This window comes from Protopterus annectens, chromosome 6.part0 (genome assembly GCF_019279795.1).
Source record: "Protopterus annectens isolate FY-2018-M chromosome 6.part0, PAN1.0, whole genome shotgun sequence".
In the NCBI taxonomy this organism is placed as follows: domain Eukaryota; kingdom Metazoa; phylum Chordata; order Ceratodontiformes; family Protopteridae; genus Protopterus; species Protopterus annectens.
In genome coordinates this window covers 490,276,945-490,304,089 of record NC_056737.1, presented here as the reverse complement: position 1 = coordinate 490,304,089, position 27,145 = coordinate 490,276,945, and the positions used below count along the sequence as shown (strand labels likewise).

General features: G+C 43.7%; 1 protein-coding gene across 1 annotated transcript in view; it reads right to left on the bottom strand.

The window, feature by feature from the left end:
• The window catches only part of UBR1 (ubiquitin protein ligase E3 component n-recognin 1), a gene marked incomplete in the record, with an annotated part of 4,571,807 nt that overhangs the window by 260,206 nt on the left and 4,284,456 nt on the right, over positions 1–27,145 (bottom strand). Inside the window, 1 exon segment of the mRNA XM_044074213.1 lies at positions 17,637–17,807. Coding sequence (XP_043930148.1) covers positions 17,637–17,807 — 171 coding nt within the window.

The window sequence follows — 27,145 nt, the reverse complement described above, 5'->3', positions numbered from 1 at the left end:
CCTGAGACATGCTCCTCAGCAAAGGATACCAGTGTTGTCTTGGCCAATTCGGAGCTATCAGAATTATCCTTGGACGTTCCTCTTTGATTTTCAGTAGTACCTTGTGCATCAAAGGAAGAGGTGGAAATGCATATGCTGTCAGGCCTTTCCAACTGAAGGATAGAGAGTCCACCTTCCATGCTAGTGGGTGGCATGTCCTTGTGCAGAATTTTTTGAGCTGGTGATTGAGTGGGGATGCAAATAGGTCTATTTGTGGCATTCCCCATTTCTTTGTGATGGCCTTGAAGATGTCCGGGTGTAGCATCCATTCGTGAGCATCCGAGGTGGTTCTGCTTAACATGTCTGCTAGGGTGTTTTCTTTTCCAGGCACAAATATTGCCTGTAACTGGATGTTGTAGCTCAGAGCCATATTCCAAAGGTCCAGAGTCATTCTGCATAGGGGTATGAATGAGTCCCTCCCTGTTTGTTGATGTACCACATGACTGTGGTGTTGTCTGTCCTTATCATTAAATGGCCTTCTTTGAGGAATGGTCTGAATTTCTGGATTGCTAGTTTTACTGCCAGCATTTCTTTTTGGTTTATGTGCAGGTGCAGCTGGTCTGGAGTCCACAATCCTTGTATGCACTTGTCCAACATGTGCGCCCCGCAGCCTAGGTCTGAGGCGTCCGTTGTGATGGTTTGGTTTGCTTGAAAGTTGTGGAAGGGCAAGCCTGGGTTTGACTGGCATGCTTGAGCCCACCATAGGAACTCTTGTTTCAGGCATGGGATTAGTGGGATTTCGGTTTCTAAGCTGTGCCTGTGTTGAGACCATAAATTCTTTAGGTACCACTGTAGTTTTCTCATATGCAGTCTGGCATGGGGACCAGGATTATGCATGATGCCATGAAGCCCAAGGCCTGCAGTACTTTTCTTGCTGTTAGTTTGTGCTGCTTTGTTAATGCCAAGAAGTAAAGAGGGAGTTGTGCTTGTTTTCCTGCAGTTAGGAATGCCATTTGTTTTACTGTGTCCAATTCCGCACCCAAGAATGTTCTTGTCTGGGATGGTATCAGTCTTGACATTTTTAAATTGACTGTGTATCCCAGGGCTTGTAGTAAGCAAATGACTCTTTGTAAATCTGTTGTCAGCTTGCTTTTGTTGTCCGCTTGTAACAGGCAGTCGTCCAGGTATGGATAAATTTGGATTCCCTGTAGCCTGCAATGAGCGATTACTGATGCCAGGCATTTTGTGAATACTCTGGGCAGTAGATAAGCCAAAGGGCAATGCTGAGAATTGATAATGCTCTGATCCTGCAAGAAATCGGAGGTATCTTCTGCAATTTGGTCGTATGGGGACGTGCAGGTATGCCTCCTTGAGATCTAGAGTTACCAGCCAACACTCCTTGCCCAGCATGGGAAGACGTTGCTGTAGGGTCAGCATTTTGAATTTTGGTACAATGATGTATGTGTTTAAGACGGACAGGTCGAGAATAGGTCTCCAACTTTTCTCTTTTCTTGGTACTAGGAAGAGTCTGGAGTAGAATCCTTTGCCCTGTTGTGTTATTGGTACTCTTTCCACAGCTCTCATCTTTGTTAATTGAGCTATCTGCTTTAGAGCTTCTGTTTTTTGATTTGGAGGTAGGTTTGGCATTCCTCTTTTTACTGGTAAGGTGTGGAAGTGGAACCTGTAGCCTTGGTCTATGGTTTGCAAAATCCACTTGTCTTTTGTGATATAGTGCCAATTTTTCGAAAATAAGGCTAACTTTCCGCCTAAAGGTGCTGCTATTTGCTCCCTGGTAGGCGGTGTCAGAGACAAGTCACTGTGATTTTCCTGTTGCAGTGGCAGTGGTTGTGTCTGTGCCTCTCTGGTTATTGCCTTGCCACTGGCGTCCTCTATAGGCACCTCCTCTGGATTGATTTCTGCCTCTAGAGCGTCTATTCCTGCCTCTTTGAGATTTTGAGGAGTCTGGAAAGGACCAATTTTTGGCAGGCCAGTTCCTGCTAAACCTTGGGGGCTGAACCTGTAAGAAATCCTTAACTGTTTGTACAGATTTTGCCTTCTCTTCCATTTTCTTCATTACTTGCTGAGCAGGTGTACCAAATAGACTGGCTTTATCCATAGGAGCATCTAACAGCTTTGCTTTAACATGATCCGGCAAAACCTGTTCCTTCAACCATGCATGCCTTCTTATCACTGTGCCAGTCATGGCTGATCTAAATGAAGCCTCCAGTGCATCATAGCCACATTTTAAAGAATGGTTACTAACCTGCTGAATGTTATTCACCATTTCTAAAACATATTTCTTATCTAAGGAGTCGTCAGAGGACAGCTTCTTAGTTAACTGATCAAGCATAAACTCTTGGTATTGAATCATGTGAAACTGACAGTTTAAAGCTCTAGCTGAGAGAGTAGCAGAGGTGTAAACTTTTTTCCCCCATCTCTCTAAGGACCTGGATTCCCTTTCAGAAGGGAGAGGATTTTTTGCTGAAGTTGAAGCTACTGCCTTAGGCCCCTGGGATATAGTCTCAGGATCTGCAAGTGGGGCCTTGTATAGGTGGTGATGAGTGTCTGGCACCCTGTAAAATCTATCTGGTTTGGCAGGGGCTAGAGGTAAAGTATCAGGAGCAGTGCAAACATCATTAAATGCATCATCCACAACAGGCAGAACTGGAGGTATAGCTAAGGGCCTATGTTGTGGTAAATGCAGAAAGGTCCTAAGCCTTTTTCTAGAATCTGAGAAATCTTGTCCCTGCCATTGGAATTGCTCTCTCATGGCATGTAAGGTTTCCCCGAAGGAAAATTCCTCTGGTGGAGAGGCAGATGGAATGGATTCTTCAGCATCAGAATCTTCAAAAGTAGAAAAAGGAGCCTCTGGCTGATCTGTAATGTCTGAGTCATCCGAAGAATCATCAGAGGACACTGGCTCGGGGGGCTCTGCTCTAGGTCTCTTTTCTGGAGGCTGAGAGGCCCTGTCTGGGTGAGATTGGGATCCCCTAATTAAGGAGATTAAATCCTCTGACAGAGTAAGCATTTGTGAACTAGAAGTGGGCCTATGTGAGGGGGTCTTAACAGGCACTGATTTAACAGTTTTGGCTGCTTTAGCCCTGGCAAAGGCCTTTATAGACATGGCTGCAGGAGGCCTAGCAGCACCACATGCTGGGGTAGAGACATCCAAAGGGATGGTGTCTGATAATTCACTAGGAACCACAGTAGTAGGCAAAACTTCACAGGCCGATTCAACTAAGGTAGCAGGAGCCTCAGTAGTAGTCATGGATTCGGCTGAAGATTGACCCGTTTTCTCGGTTTCGGCCGAAACCGAGACACTCGCGGCTTGCTTAACCGTGGTTTCGGCCGAAACCGCGGACCGCGAGTGTCGGTCTTTTTCTTTGCTTTTTTAACAATTTGGGTAGTCGGAGGATCCGACGGCATAATGTACGCAAAATCTGAGCCGAAAAACTGTTCAGCAAACTCCGACCGACGCCTAAGCGTTCGTCGGTTGAAGGAAGCACAGGCTAAACAGGCTGCTACGTCGTGGTCTGGGCCTAAACAAGGTAGGCAGTAAGAGTGGAAATCCTTATGAGGTATTTGTTTCCCACAAGTTAAACAGTTATTTACTTTTTCTGACATCGGCTGAGGCAAGAAAGAGTCCCCAACGGGGTACTTAGCTTTAGAAGTCTTCGAAGTAGTATTCGGTAGTAGTAATCTCTGGATCTGACCGACCGGCACTTGCGAACAGCTTCTGCTTCGGGCGCCACGCGGCAAGAAAGACTGAGGAAAATGGCGTCGGCTGATGCCTTTATACCCGAAGACCAGCAGAGATGATGTCGGGTGAAGTGCGACATCAGCCGAAGCCGGACCCAGACTTTGGAATCCGGCCGACCGAAGGGCTGCCTGACGACAGGACAACCCATTTGTTATGACTGCAGATGCATCCTTGAAGGACATCTGTACTATGTTCATCGTGCATACAGCTGCAGTCATAACAGATGGGTAGAATCCCAAAGCTAAGAAAGGGGTGGTAGGCACTAGGTAGAACTAGGAGGAGCCAAAATGCCCTGCAAGACTGCAGTGGCAAAGCCTGCTCTAGATTTTGAGTATAATGGTAGGTTGTAGTGCTTGGAGAAGGTATGCACAGAACTCCAAGTGGCTGCTTCCAAAATATCCTTGGTAGGAACTCCTCTGAGGAATGCTGCAGAGGTGGCTGTGGCCCTGGTGGAATGAGTTCTAATGCCTGTAGGAAAAGTTTTGCCATGAAAGGAATAGCAAAAGCGTATGCAGTAGGCTATCCATTTTGAGACTGTCTGTTTGGAAATTGGCTTCCCTTGAGCTCCTACCGCATAGGCCACAAAGAGCTGTTCTGATTTTCTGAAAGGCTTTGTTCTGTCCAAATAATAACGCAGTTGTCTGTGGATGTCCAAGGAATGTAGTAACCTCTCCCCTTTGTTTTAAAGATTAGGATAAAAAGTAGGTAAATGTGTGGCCTGATTTAAAGCTACCCTGGATACCACTTTAGGCATAAAGGACGGGTTGGTTTGTAAGGAAACTCTGTCCTGATGGAAGATGATAAAAGGTTGGATGGCCATGAGAGCCTGTAGTTCTGAAACTCTACGAGCTGAGGTGATAGCCAGAAGGAAAGCTGTTTTCCAGGACAAATATTGCAAATCTGATGAGGCAGCTGGCTCAAAGGGAAGCAAGGTCAGTTTTTCCAGAATGAAATTAAGATCCCAAGCAGGTATTGGTTGTTTTCTTGGAGGCCTTAAATTCTTAGCCCCTCTGAGGAACTGCCTTAGGAGAGGGTGAGAGAATAAGGGTGGATCAGTGTTGTATTCTGCAGAAATGGCTGATGCATGGATTTTGATGGAGGAGAAAGAAAGTCCACTGCTTAGCAGTTCAGCCAAATATTGTAGTATTTGAGGTAAATTCAGTTTTCCAGGATCCTGGCCCTTTTCTCATTCCAGACACAAAACGTTTCCATTTTATGGAGTAAGCTTTTTCTAGTTGATGGCCTTCTGGCCTCCAAAATGACATCCTGCACCTCCTTGGAGAGTAGGGCCTGTTGTGATGCTAAGGAATCTTCCATGCGGCTAGATTAAGTGTTTTTAGCTGGCTGTGAAGAGTTTTGAAACTGTGCTGAGTCAGAAGAAGAGGCATTAGAGGCAGGGTCCATGGTGGGGAACGCGTCAGGCTCCTCAGGAGTGGGTACCAGTGTTGCCTTGGCCAGTCCGGAGCAATGAGGATCATCTTTGGTCTGTCTGCTTTGGTCTTTAATAGAACTTTGGGCAGCAGAGGAAGAGGAGGGAAGGCATAAACTGTCATTGATGTCCAACTGAAGGAAAGAGCGTCCACTCTGCAGGCCTTTGGATGGAAGATCCTTAAGCAGAATTTTGTCAATTGACGATTCTTGTGGGAGGCAAAGAGATCTATGTCTGGCCTTCCCCATTCTTGGATTATTTCTGTAAAAACTTTTGGATGCAATTTCCATTCGTGTGGATCTGTCATATTCCTGCTTAGGTTGTCTGCCAGCGTGTTTTCCTTGCCTGGCAAGTACTGTGCTTGTAGTTCCATTTGTAAGTCCATGGCCATGTTCCAAAGTGACATGGCCAGTCTGCATAGGGAGTAAGAATGTGTTCCTCCCTGTTTGTTTATGTACCACATAACTGTGGTGTTGTCCGTTCTTATCAATAGTTGACCTGGTTGTAGAAGATCCTTGAAAGCTATAATAGCATTTATTACTACTAGCATTTCTTTTTGATTGATGTGAAGGTGCTTTTCTTTTTGGGAGCATTTGCCCTGAATGCATCGGTCTGTCATGTGCGCCCCCCAGGCGTAGTCCGAGGTGTCTGTTGTGATGACTTGATTTGCTTGAGGCTTGCTGAATGGAAGACCTGTGTTTGTCTGACATGCTTCAGACCACCACAGAAATTCCTTTTGCAGACATGGAATTAGTGGTATTATTGTTTCCAAACTGTGGCTGTGTTGAGACCATATGTTTTTCAGGTACCATTGTAGTTTTCTCATATGCAGCTTTGCACATGGGATTAGTAAGATGCAAGATGCCATGAATCCCAGAGCCTGCAGGATTTTCCTTGCAGTCAGCCTGGTGCAATTTGCTAGTGTTCTGAAGTATTGAATTAACTGCCCCTGCTTCTCTGGCGTGAGGTAGGCCATCTGGGTGTTTGTGTCCAAATTGGCACCCAGGAAAATTATCTTCCGAGAGGGTATTAGCCTTGATTTCTCTTTGTTGACTGTGTATCCCAGAGAGTTCATGTTTCAGAAGAATGTGCTTACTGTCCGCTTGGATCAGGCAGTCGTCCAAATAGGGGTATATTTGTATCCCTTGAAGTCTGCAGTAGGCAATTACTGATGCCAGGCATTTCGTGAATACTCTGGGCGCAGTAGATAAGCCAAAGGGCAATGCAGAGAATTGATAACGGGTTGAACCTGCAAGAAATCTGAGGTACCTTCTGCAATTTTGTCTGATTGGGACATGCAGGTATGCCTCCTTGAGGTCCAATGTTACCAGCCAAGACTCCTTGCCCAGCATGGGAAGAAGTTGCTGTAGAGTGAGCATCTTGAATTTTGGTACAAGTAGAAATGTGTTTAGGATGGATAGATCCAAAATAGGTCTCCAATCTTTTCCCTTCCTTGGCACCAGAAATAGTCTGGAATAAAAACCTTGACCTTGTTCGTGTGTAGGTACCTCTTGAATAGCTTTCATGTTTATGAGATCTGAAATTTGCCTTTGTGCCTCTGCCCTTTGATTGTGTGGCAGGTTTGGCATGCCTCTCATTTGTGGAAGGGTATGAAAATGGAATTTGTAGCCTCTGTTTATAATGTCCAGGATCCATTTGTCCTTTGTGACATGCCAATTTTTTGAGAATAATGCCAGCTTTCCTCCTAAGGGGGCTGCCATTTGAGACCTGGTTGGCATGCAAAGGGAAAGTCATTGGGTTTGCTTTCTGAAAGATTGCGAGTTGTCCTCACCACCTCTTTGTGTAGGAGCTTGCCATTGTCTGCCTCTATACGATCCTTGTGATTGTCCTCTGCCCCTCGGGCGCCTGTATCTGCCTCTTTGGGGTCTGTCTGTGGCAGGAAAGGACCAGTTTTTGGAAGGCCAATTTCTACTGAAACGTGGGGGTTGAACCTGCAGAAATTCTTTCACAGTTTGCATTGATTTAGCCTTTTCCTCCATTTTCCGTAATACTTCCTCAGCATTAGCACCAAAAAGTACATCCTTTTGAAGAGGGGCGTCTAGTAATTTAGCTTTGACATGATCAGACAAGGCTTGTTCCTTGAGCCAGGCATGCCTACGTATGACTGAGCCTGTAACAGCAGCTCTACATGAGGCCTCTAGAGCATCAAAACCACATTGTAAGGTATGCTTACCCACTTGTTCTGCACTATGCATCAAATCCTGCAACTCCTTCAAGTCTGGTTGTTCAGGTTGTGACATTTTACTTTTCAATTGTGATAACAAAAACTGTTGGTATTTTAGCATATGAAACTGACAGTTTAAGGCCCTCATGGATAAGGTAGCCGAGGTATATACCTTTTTTCCCCACCTTTCTAAAGATCTGGAGTCTCTCTCGGAAGGCAATGGAATTTTGGTAATGGAGGCCTTGACTCCCTTGGAGCCCTGTGAGATGGTTTCTAGGTCAGCAGCATGGCTTTTGTATAGAAATTGGTGCGAGTCAAGAGTCCCTGTAGTATCTGTCAGGCTTAACTGGAGCTGGAGGTAGAGAGTCCGGGTTAAGGCAGGCCTCCGAGTAAACATCATCTAGGATGTCCAAGACAGGAGGTATAGCCAGAGGCCTGTGCTGGGGTAACAGAAATTCCCTGAGCCTTTTCTTGGAATCTGAATAATCCTGACCTTCCCAGTGGAAGTGTTCCCTTAAGGTATGCAAAGTTTCCCCAAATGAGTAATCCTCAGGGGGGGATACAGATGGAATAGACTCCTCCGCATCAGAGTCTTCAAAAGGGGAGTAAGACTGTTCCTGATCATGAGAGTGTTCTGAAATAATGCAGCCCTGATCAGAGGAGGGGGAATCTTCCTCCACTCTGGGCCTTTTGTCCGGTGGGAGCTGAGAACCTCTGATTAGAGTAATTAAATCCTCAGCCATTTTAAGCATCTGTTTCTTAGGCATGGGGCCTGGAGATGGGCCCTGTGTAGCTGGTCTCTTAGAGTGCAAGGTTGCTTTAGACTTGGTGAAAGCCTTGATGGAGAAAGAAGAGGAAGGTCTGAAAACACCTTGAGTGGAGGTGGACCTGTCCACATTCTGTGTTTCAACGCCAAGAGTGGCTTCGGTATCTGTAGTCGGGGTGTGGGCCGAGGAGCCTGCGACCTCGGGCACAGGAGACACCGCCAATGATGTGCCGTCGGTAATCAGGGGCTGCGTAGGCGCCTCGCTGAGAACCGGACCACGTGTAGTCTGCTTTGGCGTGGTGTCGGTAGAGGCCGTGGGCCTCGAGTGTCGGTCCTTGTCTTTGCGTTTTTCAGACAAAACCGGAGTCGGAGTATCCGACGACATAGTATAGTTAAATGCTTTCCCAAAATAGTGCTGGGCGAACTCCGCCCGACGCTTAATAGTGCGTTTGTTGAATGTAGCACAAAAGCGACAGACCGAGACGTCGTGGTCTGGGCCTAAACAAGGAATACAGAGGGAATGGAAATCCTTATGCAGTATTTGCTTCCCACAAGAAATACAATTATTAACTTTGTCTGACATCGGTCTGAGGCAAGAAAAGTTTCCCCAACGGGGTACTTAGCTTTTAAGAAGACTTCGGTTTCCAAATTTTCATAATCTCAGGAGCTGGCCAACCGGCACTTGCGAACTGCTTCTGCTTCGGGCACCGCACGGCTAGAAAGACTGAAGAAAATGGTGTCGGCTGGTTCCTTTATACCCCTGTCGCACTGATGTCAGGGAAGAAGCGACGACAACCGATACCGGACCTAGACTTTGGAATTCGGCTGACCGAGGACCCGCCTGACGGCAGGAGAACCCATCTGTTATGACTGCAGCTGTATACATGATGAACATCTGTACTATGTTCTTCGTGTTTCACTGTTGTAGTCATCACACTTGGGTTGATTCCCAAAGCTGAAGAAAGGGTGGAGGCAGTCAAGAAGAGTTGGGGCTGGCTAGTATGCCCTGCAGGACTGCGGTTGCAAAACCCACCTTGGATTTTGAAAAGATAGGCAAGGTGGTAATTGCTTGGTGAAGGAGTGTACAGAACTCCAAGTAGCAGCTTCCAGAATGTCCCTGTCTTTATCCTTACGTTTTTTCAGAAGATTGGTAGTCGGATGGCTTAGCGAAGCCATTCCGGAATACGGAGATAGAGAGCGAAAGCATTTAGTGACAATAAGGGCCTGAAGACGAATAGTTCGGGTATTGAAGAAAGCAGAAAACCGACAGCGAGGTATGTCTTGGTCTGGGCCTAAACAGGTGACGCAGTAAGAATGGAAATCTCGGTGTGGACAATTGTTAACTTTTTCCGACATCGGTTAGAGCAAGAAAAAAGGATCCCCAATGGTGTACTTAGCTTTAGAAGACTTCAGGATGATTCAATTCGGAAACGAAAACTCAGGTAGTGGCCGACCTGTGCTTGTTCGAACTGCTCCTGCTTCGGGCTCCTCGGTAAGAAAGACTGGTGTAATGGCGTCGGCTGCCTGGCTTTATACCCCTGAAGACCTGACGTCAGTCCTGGAATGACAGCAACCGCCGCAGAAATACTAAGTGTCTGGTATTTGGGCCGAGTGAGGGCTACCTGCAGGCAGATAACTCAAGTGTGATGACTGCAACAGTGAAACACAAAGAACATCTTCCTGTTTTTGAAGTGGAGGAATTCCACTGTTTTGACCTCTGCATTCCCTGTGGCTGCTGTCTGGGGTATCTGCTTCCACTGGGTTTGGGCTGAACTGACCTGGTGGGAGCAGGAAAGGACCAGTGCTTCGAGGAGCAATGCCTGCTGAACCTGGGTAGCTGGACTTGTAAGAAATCCCCAACTGTCTGCACAGATTTAGCTTTTTCTTCCATCATTTTTAAGACGTCCTCTGCCTTAGTGCCAAATAAGTTGTCTTTGTGCAAGGGTGCATCCAACAATTTAGATTTAACATGGTCTGGCAAGGGCTGTTCCTTAAGCCATGCATGCCTTCTAAGGACAGAACCGGTGACTGCTGCCCTGCAAGAAGCTTCTAGGGTGTCAAAACCACAGTGCAAGGTGGGCTTAGTTACTTGATTTGCAGAATGCATTAAATCTTGTAACTCTTTAGATTTTGCACAAGCAGGAAAAAAAAGACACTTTATGTTTGAGGAGTTCCATGGTATGTTGCTGAAATTTTAGCATATTGAACTGGCAATTTAGTGCTTTGATAGAAAGAGTAGCAGATGTGTATACTTTTTTACCACATCGGACTAGTGCTCGGGAATCCCTATCTGAGGAGGTGGGATTCTTACCAGAGGTTGCTTTAATTCCTTTATGCCCTTGAGAAATTACCTTAGGGTCAGCAGTAGGATTTTCAAAAAGAAATTTGTGCGAGTCAGGGACTCTGTAATACCGGTCAGGTTTTCTGGGTGCAGGAGGTAGTGTCAGGAGTCAAACTGGATTCCAGGAAAACATCGCTCACAACATCCAGGACTGGGGGAATGGCCAGGGGTCTGTGCTGTGGAAGATCTAAGAATTCTCCCAAGTCTCTTTTTAGAATGGGGGTAGTCCTGACATTCCCATTGGAAATGCTCCCTTAAGGTATGAAGGGTTTCCCCAAAGGAAAAGTCCTCAGGGGGGAGAGGCTGAAGAAATGGAGTCCTCTGCATCAGAATCCTCATAAGCAGAGAGGGGTTGCATGTCTTCATATTCAGATGCATCAGAGACATCAGACTCCCATTCAGACAAAACTACTGGGGACATATCTCTTTCTTTTGGAAGGGGTAGCTTGGCTTCCCCTGATGAGCATGATAAGGTCTTCCACCATTTTAAGCATTTGAGACTGAGGCAAGGAAGCAGGTGTCTGAAATTGGGTCGTTGGTTTCTTGGGTATGGTTTGTAACCTGGGCCTTGGAAACTCTACATGAAAGAAGTCAACGGTTTGTGTCGAGAATCTATAGTGCAAAGCACTTCCTCGGAAGCTGGTGCCTGCTCAGAGGCCCCGAATCCATCCAAGGAAGAGACAACACAGGATCCTTAGACGAAAAAAGAGTTTTGCGGCATACCGGACTCCGAAAGGGTCTCGGTAGCAGCCTGCGAATTCACAGAAGCGGGCATCAGGGGCTGCAAAAGCGCCTCACCGATGACCGGAGAACTGACAACTAGCTTAATGGAAGCATCGTCGGTAGGTTTGGACCGGTGTGGTCTGTCTCTGTCTTTATCCTTACATTTTTTCAGAAGATCTCCTGTCGGATGGCTTACTGAAGCCATATCGAAATTCAAGGACTGTAAGCAAAAATATCTAGCTACAATAAGGGCCCGATGACGTATAGTTCTGGCGTTGAACAAAGCACAAAAGCGACTGTGGGAGACGTCGTGGTCTGGGCCTAAGCAAGTGACGCAGTAAGAATGAAAGTCTTGGTGTGGTATTTAATCGAAAATAGCAACAGTACCAAAAATAAAACACAGCACCACGGATCTATAAAGGCTGTCTTCTTGCTTCAAAAACTCCACCAATAATTCCAGGAACCATCGAAAAACAAGAGTAGCAAAATATGAACTTTATTCTATAACAAACAATCCTGTTTTATTTTTGTTATAGAATAAAGTTCATATTTTGCTACTCTTGTTTTTCGATGGTTCCTGGAATTATTGGTGGAGTTTTTCAAGCAAGAAGACAGCCTTTATAGATCCGTGGTGCTGTGTTTTATTTTTGGTGTGGTATTTGCTTTTCACAGGCGAGACAATTGTTAACTTTTTCAGACATCAGTTAATACAAGAAAAAAAGATCCCCAATGGTGTACTTAGCTTTAGAAGGACTTCAGCTTCAGTTCGGAAGACGAAACGCAGGTGGCGGCCAACCGCCACTTGTGCGAACTACTTCTGACTCCGTGGAAAGAAAGACTGATGTAATGGCGTTGGCTGCCTTACTTTATACTACTGATGACCTGAAGTCAGTCCTGAAGTGACAACAACCGATGCAGAAATACTAAGCCTCTGGTATTCGGAAGGATAACCCCAAATGTGATGACTGCAACAGTGAAACATGAAGAACATCCACTGTTGCCTGGGATAGAAGGGAGTTACCACAATTAATCTTTGGAGAGTCCTTCTGAATTTGCAGAATGATCCTGGGTATCAGTGAAAAGTAAAGAAAAGCATACAAGAAAGATCACTGTCCAAGGAAATGACAATACATGTGCTTTCCAGGCCTACTTGCAAGGTGTTCTGGAGCAGAATGTTGCCAGTCGTTTGTTGTGAATGGAGGCAAACAGATATGAAATATTCATCACAGCTGGATCACATCCTGGATAATCCCCTGATCAAATTTCCATTTGTGAGGGGCTGCCCTGCTACTGCTCAGTTTGTCTGCCATAAAATTTGCTCTGACATAATGTAAGATATCGGTACAGTGAGAATGTTCTGAAAAGTTATATCCCAATGACTAGTCTGTACAGACAAGATATGGCTCCCCGTTTATGTACCACATCACTGTGGTATTATCTGTAATCATTTGTAATGGTCCAGGGGACCACAGATTATAGTGTATGTTGACAGTATTTACTACTGCCAAACATCTTTTACATGTGTGTCTTGGTCTGCCCTTTTAGTTCCAAAGTCCCTGCATTTTTACTCACAGACACTGCTCCCCTAGTAAAGTCTGAGGTATCTGAACTTACAGACTGTGCTGGAGCTGTAAGGAGAAATGGGAGACCTGGACTCAGATAAATCTGGTCTCTCCACAAAAGGAATTCCATTTTTACAAATTCCCAAATAAAAGTCTGGAATGCCAGGGGATGTTGATGTTGGGACCATACAGATTTTTATGTACCACTGAATCTTTCTCATGTGTTATCTGGTGAAAGGAATCATAATAATCATGGATGTCGTGAATCCTAGTATCCTGAGAAATTTCTTTGCTGCAACTCTGGAATGAGTTGGAAAACTCAAGAAAAGATCTAGATATATAGTCACTTTTTCTACAGAGGAAAAACACTTTGAACTGAGGTATCTAAGAGACACCACAGGAAAACAATCCTGAGAGAAAAAGTCAAATAAGACTCTTAAAACCTCCATCTGTGAAGATCTCTTACCCAAGTGAGAGATTCCCAACACTTTGAAAAAGACTCTGCAAAGATAACAAGTCATATAAGGAAATTTTGTGAATATCTTGCAATCTGCAATATGCCATGACTGGAGCGAGACACTTTGTCAATACCCATGGAGCACTGGATAACTCGTAGGGTAATGTGGAGAACTGTAAGTGCAACCCAGACATGAAAACTTTAAGAAAGATTTGAAATCTGAGGATACAGGAATGGGATAAGCATCCTTTAAATCTAGAGTTACTAATAAACTTGAAGAGGAAATCAAAGGTAACAGGTCTTGAAGACATAACATTTTGAACTTTGTGACTTTTGCAGACTGGTTTAGAAAAGGAAGATCTAAAAATGGTCTCCCAGAGACTACTTTCATTGGTACCAGAAACATTCTTGAATAATGAGCCTTTCCCTATCAGAGAAAGTGGGACAGCTTTCATCACCAGATTCAGTAGATGCTGAATGGCAGGAAGGAATAAAAAAAGTTTGATCTGGTGGATGAAGAGGAATACCATGAAAAGGAGGGAAGGATTCCCACTGCCTTCTGTATCCCTGATGTAGAACTCTCAGGACATTTTTCTCTTAGTTATCTGTTGCTGTAGAGAGAAATGGAAAGTGACACTGTGGGGAAGATTTAAAGGCTTGCCAGGGTGGGAAGGGGGACAACTGTGCAGGCAGTCATTCAGACTTGTTGAACTGTCCTTGTTTATTGGGGGGGGGGGGGAAGAGTCACCTCCTTTCTTTTTAGTGCCCTCATGCCATTTTGGTTTGAATGTCTGCATGGCAGAAACTTGCTGTGTCTACTTATTTTGCCTTTTGTAAAAGGGTACAGAAGCAGGTGTAAAATCTTTAACAAACTTTGAGAAAGAAGGCTGAAAAATCTAAGTAAACCCCTGCATCTCTTTCCCCTCCATCACGCTATCTCATGACCTCAGCAGCTGAGGGTTCAAAAACAACCTCCTTATCTAAATCAGAGTTCAAAATTTCAGCTTTGACATCCACATGTAAATTTTGTGTACAGAACCAAACAAACCACCTCATGCCAGTTCCAATAGCAACAGTTCTGGACGAAGCATCAGCTGAATCATAGGCATGCATCTTAGAGTGAATAGTCACCTGAGACACAGACGCAATATGATTAATCATAGAAAATGTTCCTTTAGAACAGGGAAAGGTGGCTATAATGTTCCATGTGTTCTCAAATGAGGCAAGCATAAACTTCAACATATGAGCATGACAGTTATTAATTCAAAAATAAGTGTCGCAGAAGAATACACGTTTTCCCAAATCAAAGGTTTTCCTTTCCTTATCAGAGGGGGAGGGATTAACATTTACCAGATGTACAACAGCAGCAGAAATCACTGCAGGGCCATGTCTGGGACTGGAAAATAAAAATGTGTATGACTGAGGAAGTTGATACAATACCTGTTTTTTTTTTAGGGGTAGCAGACTGGCTGTCAGGCAAGGTACAGGCTGTAACAAACCCCCCCCCCCCCCATGCTGGAAATACAGCAGTGGGCTCAATAAATTTCAATTGTAATAAATCATAATATTTTTCAAGGACAGTGGAATTGGGGTATCTGAAGAGCCATTCTCCTCAAAATCAGTCACCTGAGGAGAAAAAGTTCATTTACAAGAAAATCTGCAGAAAATGAATCCATTTTTCTCTTACATGTAACTGAAAGGGTATAAGGGTAAAGAGCATGAACTTAACCCTATGGTAAAATGTAACCCTGTGGTAAGCCAAATAAATCACCCAAGTAACAGAGAGAGGAAGATAAATGTTTAACTTTGTGCTACACTTTGTCAAATATTTGCTTAGAAGTAGACAGACTCTTATGGGAACAGGCATCCCAAACTGGCAAGACACAGGAGCCAGTCCCTGCTCTTCCCTCTGAAATGGACAAAAGGGTTCTCCTTGCCCACCAAGTGCACTACAACAGCTGCTAAGCTCATGTCTAGCCCCTAGTCTATGTTGACTGAAGGGACTAGACCAGAAGAAGCCAAGTTAAAAGACGAATGCTCTGAGGAATCAGAAATGTCTACATCAGTCATCCATCTACAGTTAAGGCAAATTTCTATCCTGCTGAAGAGGCAAAGGCTGTAAAAGTAGATTTTTTTCCAGCAAAACAACATGAAAAACACTCTAAACAGCTACCACAACCCCCAAAATTAACTTAGCCCAAGTTTTAGCTAGGAAAAAAAAATAGTCTTAACAACTTTTTTCCACAAAATTAAAAAGTCACATTTCAGGGTAAAAAGTGACGAAGTCACACAATAGCTCATAAACACTTTTTCTAGCTCTAATTATTTTACAGAAAAGATTACATTTTGGTCATAAAAATAAAACGTGGAAGCCCCTCCCTCCCCAAGGGACCTAATCTGCCCAGCAGTGGGGAACCATTAGCCGACCATTGATCTTCAATAGCCCACAAGAGGAGTGCTTGTAGGTGCCAGAAAAGCTCTGAAGCGCCTGGCACTCACAATATTGATTTTATTCAGCATTGCTCAAGCTGATAACAATTTAGGCTTGTTGAAGGTGTCCTTAAGCTCTACAGGCTTGCCAGCTGTGTTATCCTGTGCAGGACATAACCCTTAGAACAGCTAAGATTACTACAGCAGTGATCAGATGAAGAACACCTAATAACTCTAAGATGTAGCCATCAATGGCCAATTATAGAATGCAATGCTTATTTTAAGCTAAGAAAAGTAGCTTTACTATGGCAGTTATAGAGTGAGTCTGGAATGTAACTATGACATAGTACACTTGTCCTACCCACATGAGGCTACTGTCTGAATTTTGGAAGCACACCACATTCTTCATGGGGGAAAAGCCTATTTCCTTATGTAAATGTCCTTAGCCATTTCCTGGGAGGCCTAATCAAATCAGAATGGCCTATCGAAGATCATCCATAATATAGGATAACTTGAGTCATGCTATCCTGAGTAGACACCTTTCTATTAGTAGTAGTAGTAGTATTACTTCAGAGGGACTCATGTTTTTCAATGACTGTTAAGGCTGTTTCATGAGCAGGAGACAGCAGGGGCAGCTTGTGACTGATGTGTGGCCTTCAATTCGGTTATGTTCTCAGACTGCTGTGGCACTTGCCTCTGGCTATCCAAACAGTAATGTCACCTGTCATTGCAATGGGCACCTGCCACAACCACATCTTGCCAGAGTTGAGGCAGATCTTTTGCTTTTCCCTTCTCCAACTGCAGGTAAATTCAGTTACATCAATGGCACTTAATGTTTCATACTTTTCTCCTCTCCCAAATAATGAAGACCCTTGCTTGTGATCTACTGACTGTGGGAGAACCTTCAAATCTGAGCATTTTAGACATGGCATGCAGGAATGTTTCCATGACAAATGTAAAGATAAAGTTGTAAACTGTATGTACATCATAAAAGAAAACCAAATGGTGCACAACCCGAATACACTCTCCTAATCAAATATGGGTTGCCTTTGAATATGCTAACAGAAGGCATACTCTCCCCTTTATGCAGGAAGATGACAGCATTCAGAAATGTGGGAAGCCAGAGATATCAGAACATGAAATTCCAACAGATGCCCACAGCAGAATGCTACCAAAGTCTGTTCTTAAACCATTTTATCCAAACTTGATTACATATATAGTATTTTGACGCATTTCTCAGCACTACTCAAAGTAATTCATTTTCTGCAAAACAGAATATGTATAATGTATGAAAGCTGTCACAGCTGACAGTGCAATGAAAAAGTATTTGCCTTCTTCCTGACTTCTTATTTTTTGCAGGTTTGTCACACACAAATGTTTCAGATCATCAAACAAATTTAAATATTAGACAAAGATAACCCAAGTAAACACAAAATGCAGTTTTTAAGTGATGATTTTATTTATTAAGGAAAAAAAACTATCCACTTAACATTTAAGTGTGACAAACATGCAAAAAAATAAGAAATTAGGAAGGGGGCAAATACTTTTCCATTGCACTGTAACTGGAAGACTATTTAACCCGGACCCAGAATGTGGTGCTGCTCGATACTAGTCTACTTAACATCAGTTACAAGCACCTCCTACTGGTTTCATTTATTATCTCACATGCCATTAAATACAGCCATTTCTTGCTACTGAAGATGTGAACAAAGGGGAGATAGGTTGGCCCCAAAGTTGCTTCCATTAACAATCTTCTTTTTCTGTGTTATGGGCAGAATACATAAGACATATACCTTTGTCCTGGCACTACCAAAAAGAAAGACATTTCTGTACTACTGCTATTCCCCATCTCCCCATGACAGACATCGATATTTAACTACAAGCTTTCAAAAATAATGGGGTTTAGAATTCAATTATTTACTTTTTAAAACTACATGTGCCTTATCTCTCAGTTGCATTAAGTTTTCTGAACACAATAGAAATTATGAACAATGCTGCACAAACCTGAGAAAGATCCCAAACCCAGCAGCACAATGGATGGCATGTATTGTGCAGGCACCCAATTCCTCCCCATCCACTGTCTCTTGACAACAGGTATTCTGAGAGCACAATATTGCTCCACAGATAAGACAAAGTACTGGGTGTTTCTGGTCATCATCCAAGGATTTCGGACACCTGAAAAAAAAAATTTTACTTAAAGTAAATGACTTGGTGAGTAGATCATATATAATGACATACTCAATGAAAAATCCATCAGTTACACCACTAAAACTTAGACAACGAGATGTGGTGGCTTTTAAGGATAAGTACCTTGACCTGTTTTTGGTGCCTTTTTTTTTATTTATTTTTTGGACCGACTTGCTTATGTGCAAGCAAAGCACTGCTGTAAGCTGTAAACAGACCCTGTACAAACAAACTGATATAAAGATGAATGAAAAAGCACTACCATTATACAAGTGGTCATGTCTGTCTGGTAACACTTTAGTGTGTGCCAGACATGGCTGCATTTACTGGCAGTAATACATTTCTTTTCTTCATCAAATATATATAAAAAAAGTTATGTACTTACCATAACACGTTCCACGTAAGTTGTTCATCTCGCATTCATTCTTTACTGATGGGTTTGGAGCCGATCCCTCAGCTCAGAGTCTGCCAATTGCAAAGGTTGAGGTCTTCAAATAGCTCGAGGCCAAGTCCCTATCCCATGATGCACCTAGAGTTACCTCAGATCTTGTTTGTTGCATATAATAACATATGTCATTCTTTCACTCCCAAGAGAAAGGTATAGAAGGATTGAGCAACCAGGATGGATCCAGCATCTCGGTCATCTAACAGCCCAGGAGGGAGGGACGCAAGAATGAAGGTGAGATGAACAATTCACATGGAACTTTATAAGTACATAACTTCTTTATGTGAAGTTGTTCTATCTCGCTGTTTATTTTTATAAATAAATGGATATTTCACTACAAGCTTTCAAAAATAATGGTATTTAGAATTCAATTATTTACTTTTTAAAACTGCATGTGCCCTATCTCTCGGGTATAGAAGGATTGAGAAACCAGGATGGATCTGAGGGGTAGAGTCCCAAGCACCATCAACCTCGGGTGGCTCACGGGAGTATATTTCTTAGGACCATGGATCCAAAGGAGGCCCTGTCCTGGAGGCCTTGTCAACTTTGTAATGACTGATAAAGGTATGAGGTTTTAACCAAGTGGCTGCTGCACAAATGTTATCAATGGGAAATCTAGCAGAAAAGGCAGAGGATGTAGAAACAGCTCTGGTTGAGTGAGCCTTAATTTTATGCTGTAAAGGTATTTTAGCAGCAAAATAAGCAAAGGTGATATAATCAGATAACCATTTAGAAAGAGTTGTTTTAGCCACTGGTCTACATTTCCTGGAGTCTGAAAATGAAACAAAAAGCTGGTCTGATTTCCTGAAATCTTTTGTTCTATCCAAACAAAATCTGTGAACATCAAGCTTATGCGTCATGCACTCTAAATTGTTTGAATTGTTGGGGAAGAAGACTGGAAAATCAATAATTTGGTTGAGATTAGTTTTAGTGCAAATTTTGGGCAAGAATGAGGGGTTTGTTCTAAGTGAGAGACTGTCAGCATGGAATATCAAATAAGGAGGCTTGATGGATAGAGCCTGAAGCTCTGACTCTCTGCGGGCAGAAGTAATAGCTACTAAAAAGATGGTATTCCATGACAAAAATTTGAGGTCACATGAGGAAGCTGGTTCAAATAGCGGAAGAATGATGCGGGAAAGCATAAAATTTAGATTCCATGGAGAATAGAGAGATTTCACAGGTGGTCTAATATGAAAGGTCCCTTTGAGAAAGGCTTTGGATAACTTGTGTGACATAATATTCAATCCTTCGAATCCAAGATGAAAATTAGAAATAGCAGCCAGTTGAACACGAACTGTTGCTGCTGCACCTCCTTTGTTGAAAATCATAGTTAAGAACTCTAAAATGGAGGTAAGGATCAATATTGTTTTTAGAGGCCCATATAGAATTTTTTTTCCATTTACTAAGATATAACTTCCTCGTAGGAGATTTATGCGAGGATAAGAGAATTTGCTTTGTCTCATTGGAAAGGTTATGGAACCTGGCTATGATGGGAATTGGAGCAGCCAAGCTGTCAGGTACTGCAGAGAGGGATGAAGTTCCCCTGATGAGTTTGTCAGAAGGTCTGGAACTGGGTCCAGAATCCAAGGGTCCTCCCAAAGATGAAGTAGAAGGAAGGGGAACCAAATCTGACAAGGCCAATGATAGGCTATTAGAATGATGGTCCTTCCCAGGGTTTTTGCTTTCTGTAGAACCTTGGGGATCACTGGGATTGGTGGAAACGCATAGAGGAGACCCGGAGGCCAATCGTGTATAACTGCATCCCTTGGGGCTTCTCCCGGAGGGGGAATCAGGGCAAAGTAGCTTCTGCATTTCGTGTTCATGTGACTGGCAAAAAGGTCGCAGCATGGCTGGCCCCACCTGCAGAATATCCTGGCCTCTATTTCTTTCATGAAGGACCACTTGCGAGGCAACAAAATTGCTCTGCTCAGCTTGTCTACTATCACGTTGCTGTTCCCAGGGATGTGTGTTGCCAACAGAAAGCGATGGGGGGAAATAGCCCATTGCCATACTCTGAGAGCCTCGTGACAAAGGGGGTAAGACCAGGTTCCTCCTTGTTTGTTCAAATACCAGACCACTGACATGTTGTCTGCCTGAATCTCAATTGTAACCAGAGGAAGAGAGTCCTGAAAGTACTGCAATGCCAAAAGTACTGCTCTCATCAATAGGACATTGATATGCAGATGTGTCTCTTGATCGGTCCATGTGCCTTGGGCTGTCTTTCCCTGAAAATGCCCCCCCCCCACCCTATCAGGGAAGCATCTGTGGTCATTCTGGCTGCTGGAGGGGGTTGCACAAATGGGCATCCTATCGTGACATGAAGTGAAGTCAACCATGACTGAAGATCCTTTTTGCAGGAATTTGTGATCATTATCATGTGAGACATGGGAAGCTCTTGGTAAAACCACTCAGTGAACAACAGCCATTGTAGTATCCGCATGTGCATATGAGCTAGTAGTATGGCTAGAATTGCTGCTGCCATCAGGCCTAACAATTTCAGAACTTCTGATGCTGTTGCTTTGTCAGAATGCTGACATGCTTACGAAGAAGAAAGACTCTTTCTACTGGGAGCCTTAGTGTGGTGGTGGTGGTGGTGTCCAGTTCTGCTCCGATAAAAACGATATGCTGCGATGGCGACAAGGCAGATTTTTCTGAGTTGATTGTAATGCCCAGTTGACTGCAGAGTGACAGAGTGGACTCCCTGGCCTGAATGAGTTGATGCCTGGTGGTGGAGGTAAGGAGACAATCGTCTAGGTACTGAAACACCTGGAATCCTTAATGCCTCAGGTGAGCCATGACCACTGCCATGCATTTGGTGAACACTCTGGGGGCTGTAGTAAGGCCAAAGGGCAGGGCTCAAAACTGGTAATGACTGGCTCCCAGTGGGAAGCGCAGATGATCCCTGGATGGCCTGGCCATTTTTATGTGGTAATACGCATCCTTGAGATCTATCAAGCATATCCAATTGTCTTTCCCTAAGAAGGGAAGTATAAACTGAAGCGTGACCATCCTCAACTTCCCTTTCTTTACAGATTTGTTCAGTCTGCTGAGGTCCAATATGAGTCTCCAGTCCTTTTTGGAACTAAAAAGAATCTTGAGTAAGTTCCGGATCCTGTCTGGTCTGCTGGGACCGGTTGGATGACTTTTTTTCTTAGCAACGTTTGGACCTCTATTGTTGCTTGTTCCCTGCAACTGGGTAGAACATCTGGGATTTTTTTTTATGGGTGGGGAGGATGTGGCAAATGTGATGAAGTATCCTCTGTAAATGATACTTTGTACCCAGCTGTCTTTTTTTAGTTTGAGCCAGGCGTCTGGCTACAAAGATAAGCGAACCTCAACTGCCTCCAGAGCAGGACAGTCAGGCCTCCTTTCAGGAGCGCTGGTAGGGCTTCCCAGAGAAGTGATCTCTGTCGCCCTAGTATTGCGGACCCCCCTCTGCCACGAGGCCAGCATCTTCCATTATTGCCCCCTCCTCTGCTTCTGAGGGGGTTCACCACGTGTCTCCTGAAAGGCTCCTTGGGTTTTTCGGAACCACATTTTTCCTCCCCTTTGACCCTTAGTGTAGGGTCTGGTAGGGGTGGAAAAATGGACCCCGACGGCAGTCTTTCTGTCCTGCTCACACCTGGGTAAGGTTTCCTTCACTTTAGGCCCGAAAAGGGACAAGCCATCAAAGTGAGTATTCGCGAAGGATGACTTGAAGGGCTCCGCAAAGGAACACAAGTGCATCCAGGAGTGTCTCCTAAGAGCAACTTCTGTACCTGCTGCCTTACTCGTTCCATCAGCTGCATATGAAATGAGGTGCATGGATGAGTTTACTATAGAACTGAGGGTAGCAAGCTGGGCGGCAACTTTGTTGGTAGATCCTGCAGATACTGTACACTGAAGAGCATCTCCTAGCTCTTTAAGGAGATCTTTTTGTAACCTGGTAAAATGGGTTAAATACTTGAGCGAACGAACAGCAAAAGTCACTGAACTAAACATGCGCTTCCCATATCTATCCATGATCCCGCAGTCTCTGTTAGGAGGATGGATAGACGAGGACGTTTCAGACATTTCCTTTTTGGTGGCTGCTGCTACCACCATGGCATCTACTGGCACACCTTTTAAGAAAGATTTGTCAAGGGGGGCAGAAATTAACTTATTAGACCTCCTAGGGACAGGCTCCTTAGTGTCCGGAGACTCCCACGCCCTTCGTGAGACCAGCTGCATCAGCTCATCGAAGGGCGGAGACTCTCAAGAGGTGGAGGGCTGAGACCCGAAAGCTTTCAGGAGAACTGACTCATCCTTAGTAGGGTTTTTGGACTGCCAGTCACCCCCCTTGCTTCAGGATTTCAAGTATCTCAGCAAATGAGATATCTTCAGAGGGGGACTGTGGGGACCCTTCTGACTCATCCAAGTCAGTATCAAATGTTAGAGACTCCTGGGGGGAGTCTAGATGTTTCTTCTTACACAATCTCTTCCTGGGAACCTCATCAGTGGGAGCTTCTGGTGAGGTCACGGAAGAGCAAGGGCCACCCAATGGGGCTTCCTGAGGCTCTGGGTCTCTACGCTTGGTCAGGATGTGTGAGGTAGAAGCAGACACAGGTGCTCTAGGGGAGCAGGAAGCCAGACCTAAGGTCAAGGATGTCTTAAGAAACATGACTCTCCTCATGGCATCAAAAGCACCTCTGCTCTGATGCGAGGGAACAGACAGATCCGTGGAAACCATCGATACCCCCGGCACCGAGACAGTAGGCTCCGAACCAGAGGTAGGAGCCAAGCTCATCCGAACCGAAGCCCCGAGATCTCTCTGTAACCTGGCAAAATGGGTTAAATAGTTGAGCGAACAAAGAGCAAAGTCGCTGAACTAAACATGCACTTCCCATATCTATCTATGAACCTGGAGTCTCTGTTAGGAGGATGGATAGAGTTGGAACAGACAAGTCAGTCTGACTATCCTCCCCGGAGCCGACCAGAGTGTGTTGGGGCTCCTAGAGTCCTCGATCGGCACTGATGTCAGAGTGAAAGCAGCCAAAGACACTGGAGCAGACACCGGTTCCGAGGGTTCCAGAATCAACTGGTCCGACTCCTCTGGCTCTGAAGGACCAGCATGGCTTGGAGGAGGAACAGTTTGAGCTGGTGTAAGGGTCTTTGGCTCCGAAGCCATTTGGGTTGAAGCCAATAACATTTTTGCCAAGGCCAGTATCAGTAACAGTTTCTGCACCACATGATCCACATCCAGATCAGAAAGGCTGATAGAGAACTGAGATGAGCACACCCGAAGGTGGTACGAACTGTAATAATGAACTCTTAGAAGTTTCGGATAGCAGTTAATAGACTGGGGACTGGCTCCGAAAAGACTGTCTGTTCCGATGGCAGTGGAGCCAAAGTCTTAAATTTTTTTTTATTTCTTTGATTCAGAAGTCTTAGAAGACTTTGAGGACTTGCTGGATCCATCTTGGTCGTTCAAAGCTTCTTGGAAGGAGTGTTCCAACAAACCTCTGTCTATTAATTTTCTTTTCCTTTCCTGTAGGACCCTGGAGGAGAAGGAATGGCATATAGAACAGCTATCCTGTAAATGCAGGCTCCTAGACAGTACACACAATTTACATGGCTGTTACATACATCTTTCGGCCACACTTTGGGCACTTTTTGAAACATGACTTAGGATGCTTCTCTTGGTCAGCCATTGTAAAATCAGAGAGGAAATTACTGTCACCACAAAAAATTCTAAACAGTAATTATCCACAAAAGCCTTAAATAAAATCAGGCTAAGTCACACACACAGACAGACAGACAGACAGACAGACACACACACACACACACACACACACACACACACACACACACACACACACACACACACACGCACACACACACACACACACACACACACACACAGTAATACTAATGTTAAAGTGACAGAAGAAAGTCTGTGTAAAACACACAATAGGAAAAATAAAAGCAGACTATGCAATGAAAAAGAGAACAGCTGCTATAAAATGCAACAAACCTTATCTAAGATTTTCTAAGGAATAATTATATCTGACAAAAATTACTGTCAACTGCAAAACTTCAACAGTAATTATCAATCCAAGCCTCTTCTAACAAATGTTAAGGCTAAACACACCACATAGCAAATAACTATAACTACGACTATAACAATCTATTAAGTATAAATTGTGACAAAAGGTCACTGAATGAACACACTGTAATAATCAGAAAAAGTTTTTTTTTTTTTAAACTATGCCTAAAACAAGACGCCAACTAGAATTTTAAAGCACACTAATGGGAAGGGAATAGAATGTAGGTAAACACACCAAACAGCTATAAGAGCTTTATAAAACTCTTCAAAACTACCTAAATATCAATATACTTGGGTAAAGAATGAAAAAACAGTTTTACTGACCCAAGCTAATGCAGAACCTCCTATCTGTTGCCGCGGCAAACTAGATCTGAGGTAACTCTAGGTGCATCATGGGATAGGAACTTAGCCTCCAGTTATTTGAAGACCTCCAGCTTTGCAATTGGCCAACTCGGAGCCAAGGGATCGGCTCCGAACTCATCAGTAAAGAATGAACAGCGAGATAGAACAACTTCACATTTGTACTTTTTATAGACCACATCTTGTCTAAGATAGTGTCATAGCAACTTCTTCTCTAAGCACAGCTACTGACAGCAGCTATGTCACACCCATCTCCCACATCACCCCCACAGGCACAACATGTAACATTTGGACATGGCACCTCTTTAAATTTATGTAAAATCTCTACAATACCTCATCTAGTTTTGTATACAGAAATGTTTTCAACATTGAACTGTTCTGTATGTACTGTAGATCACAGCATACTGCTTTAAAACACAAATGCACAATTGCCAAATGACAGACTTTCACTGTACTGCAGCTACAACAGCAATACTTGTCTAGAAACCTCAGCTACAGTAAGACAGATATGCCAAAACAACTTCATTCTAGTTAGTTTTTTATTTATTTATTGGAGGTAACCACTACTATTCTGATTGGTTATGTATTTAATGTCATTAACTGTGAAAGTTGTGTCTAGCTCAGGCAGTTACTAAAAGAATGGCTCATAATTACTCTGCAGGGGAAACAAAGTTTTACAAGCCATTGCATATCTGCATTTTGTAATTAACTTCATTTTTCTGGGGAGGTTTTGTTTAAAACCTGTTGGACAAGCTTACTTGTGTAGTATCAGTGAGTTAATGTCATTGGGGGTTATTCTGTATAGTTCAACAGGAGAGATAAACCCTAAACAAATAGGAACATGTAGGCAAAATGTTGCAAAACAACAACAAAAGTTCTGATGCAGAGTGAAGTACTTCAGCTGTGCAAGCTACATACTGCAACTGGTGAATACTGTGCTTTCCATATTGGATTAAAAGATCTACTCCTTTTTGGTAACTACAGTGACAGGCACACACAGCTGTGGTAAAGCAGTTTCAAACTACAGGCATAACAAAACTATGGTATTACTCTTCCCTGTTACTGTAATGGTTAAAATACTTTAAAATCAGCTGTTTTGTTAAAGCATATTAGTGTTAAATGCTGAATTTATAAGACATAGAGGAAAGACCTGCTTGATTTACATGCTATCAGCTTTCTATCCAACATTTAATTCTTGGTAAACAGTACCACACAACATAAAACATTTTTTAATTACATATGTGACAAGATTGTAGCAAAGTCTGAAATTTTTGTCAATCTCATATTAATCAGTATCGGACTGCAGAGTAGATAAATGACTGCTGCAAACCTGCAGACAGAAGTCTTTACTAGCAATTTTTTGGAAGTTGTAATATACTCTTTGTTCTATCATGTGCAAAGGGGGCATACCCTCAGCCGGTGTTAGGTGGCTGTGGGGAGCCCCCAATTATCTCCCTATGAACGAGGGCCCCCATCCGGCAGCCACAGGTTGCTCCGTCTACTCCGTTCATTCCCTGGCACCTCATATTGATGTCCACATGGTTCTGTGATGTCACCGTGTGATTGCAAACTTTTTTCCGGGTTTGTTTTTTTTTTTTTTTTTTTTTTTTTTGTGATTCGTCTGTAAGCTGCACTCACTCAGTTCCACTTCAGTGAAGCAAGGGATCTGATTGGCTGCAACAACCAGGGAAGTCATTTTTTTTTTTAAAAACAAGAAAGTGATAAAGCAAAGACCTGATTGGTCCTTGCAAAGCAGTTCCTGTGCAAAGTGCCGTTAAAAAGACACATGTGGATAGTACGGATTTCTTTTTAGCGCATCAGTGGCAAATTGAATGGGGCTTTGGATTACCGCCATGAGGATGGAGAACAGTGGACAGACGTTTGAGTCAAGCCTTCCAGGAGTGGTCATGGTCATTCAACACCACTATTTTCAACTGTTCTTGGTTAAACCCCGAACAAATGTCACAGGATACTGACAGATGGGTGACACCTAAACATAGAACACACAGAGTGTGGCCATCGGCTGGAGAAAGCTTATGACCACACTCTGTGTACTTTTTGAAGAGAACCTTAGTCTGTTCAGCCATAACAATGACAGAAAAAAAAAAGCCCTAAATGGACCACAGGCCACACACACTAAACCGGGATGGGCCTAGGCGGGAACCAGAACACAAAACTACCACTAGAGAATACAAACTAAACTTTTTTTTTTTTTTTTTTTAATAACATGACGACCAAACGCGATGTAAGGGAGGAAAAAGGGAAGGAATTCACACTCGACAAATATCAAAAAGTACCAAAAACCTTACCACCTAGCTAAGAGCTCAGAGACCACGATGCTGACTCAGAGCGGCAAACGATATCTGGGGCTAGATAGGAGGAAGTGAGGTAATATAGGTAGGGGAGAAGCTTGGAGCTTGGAGGTGATGCTTGAAAAGTTTTTGCCAGCTTTGATCCGAA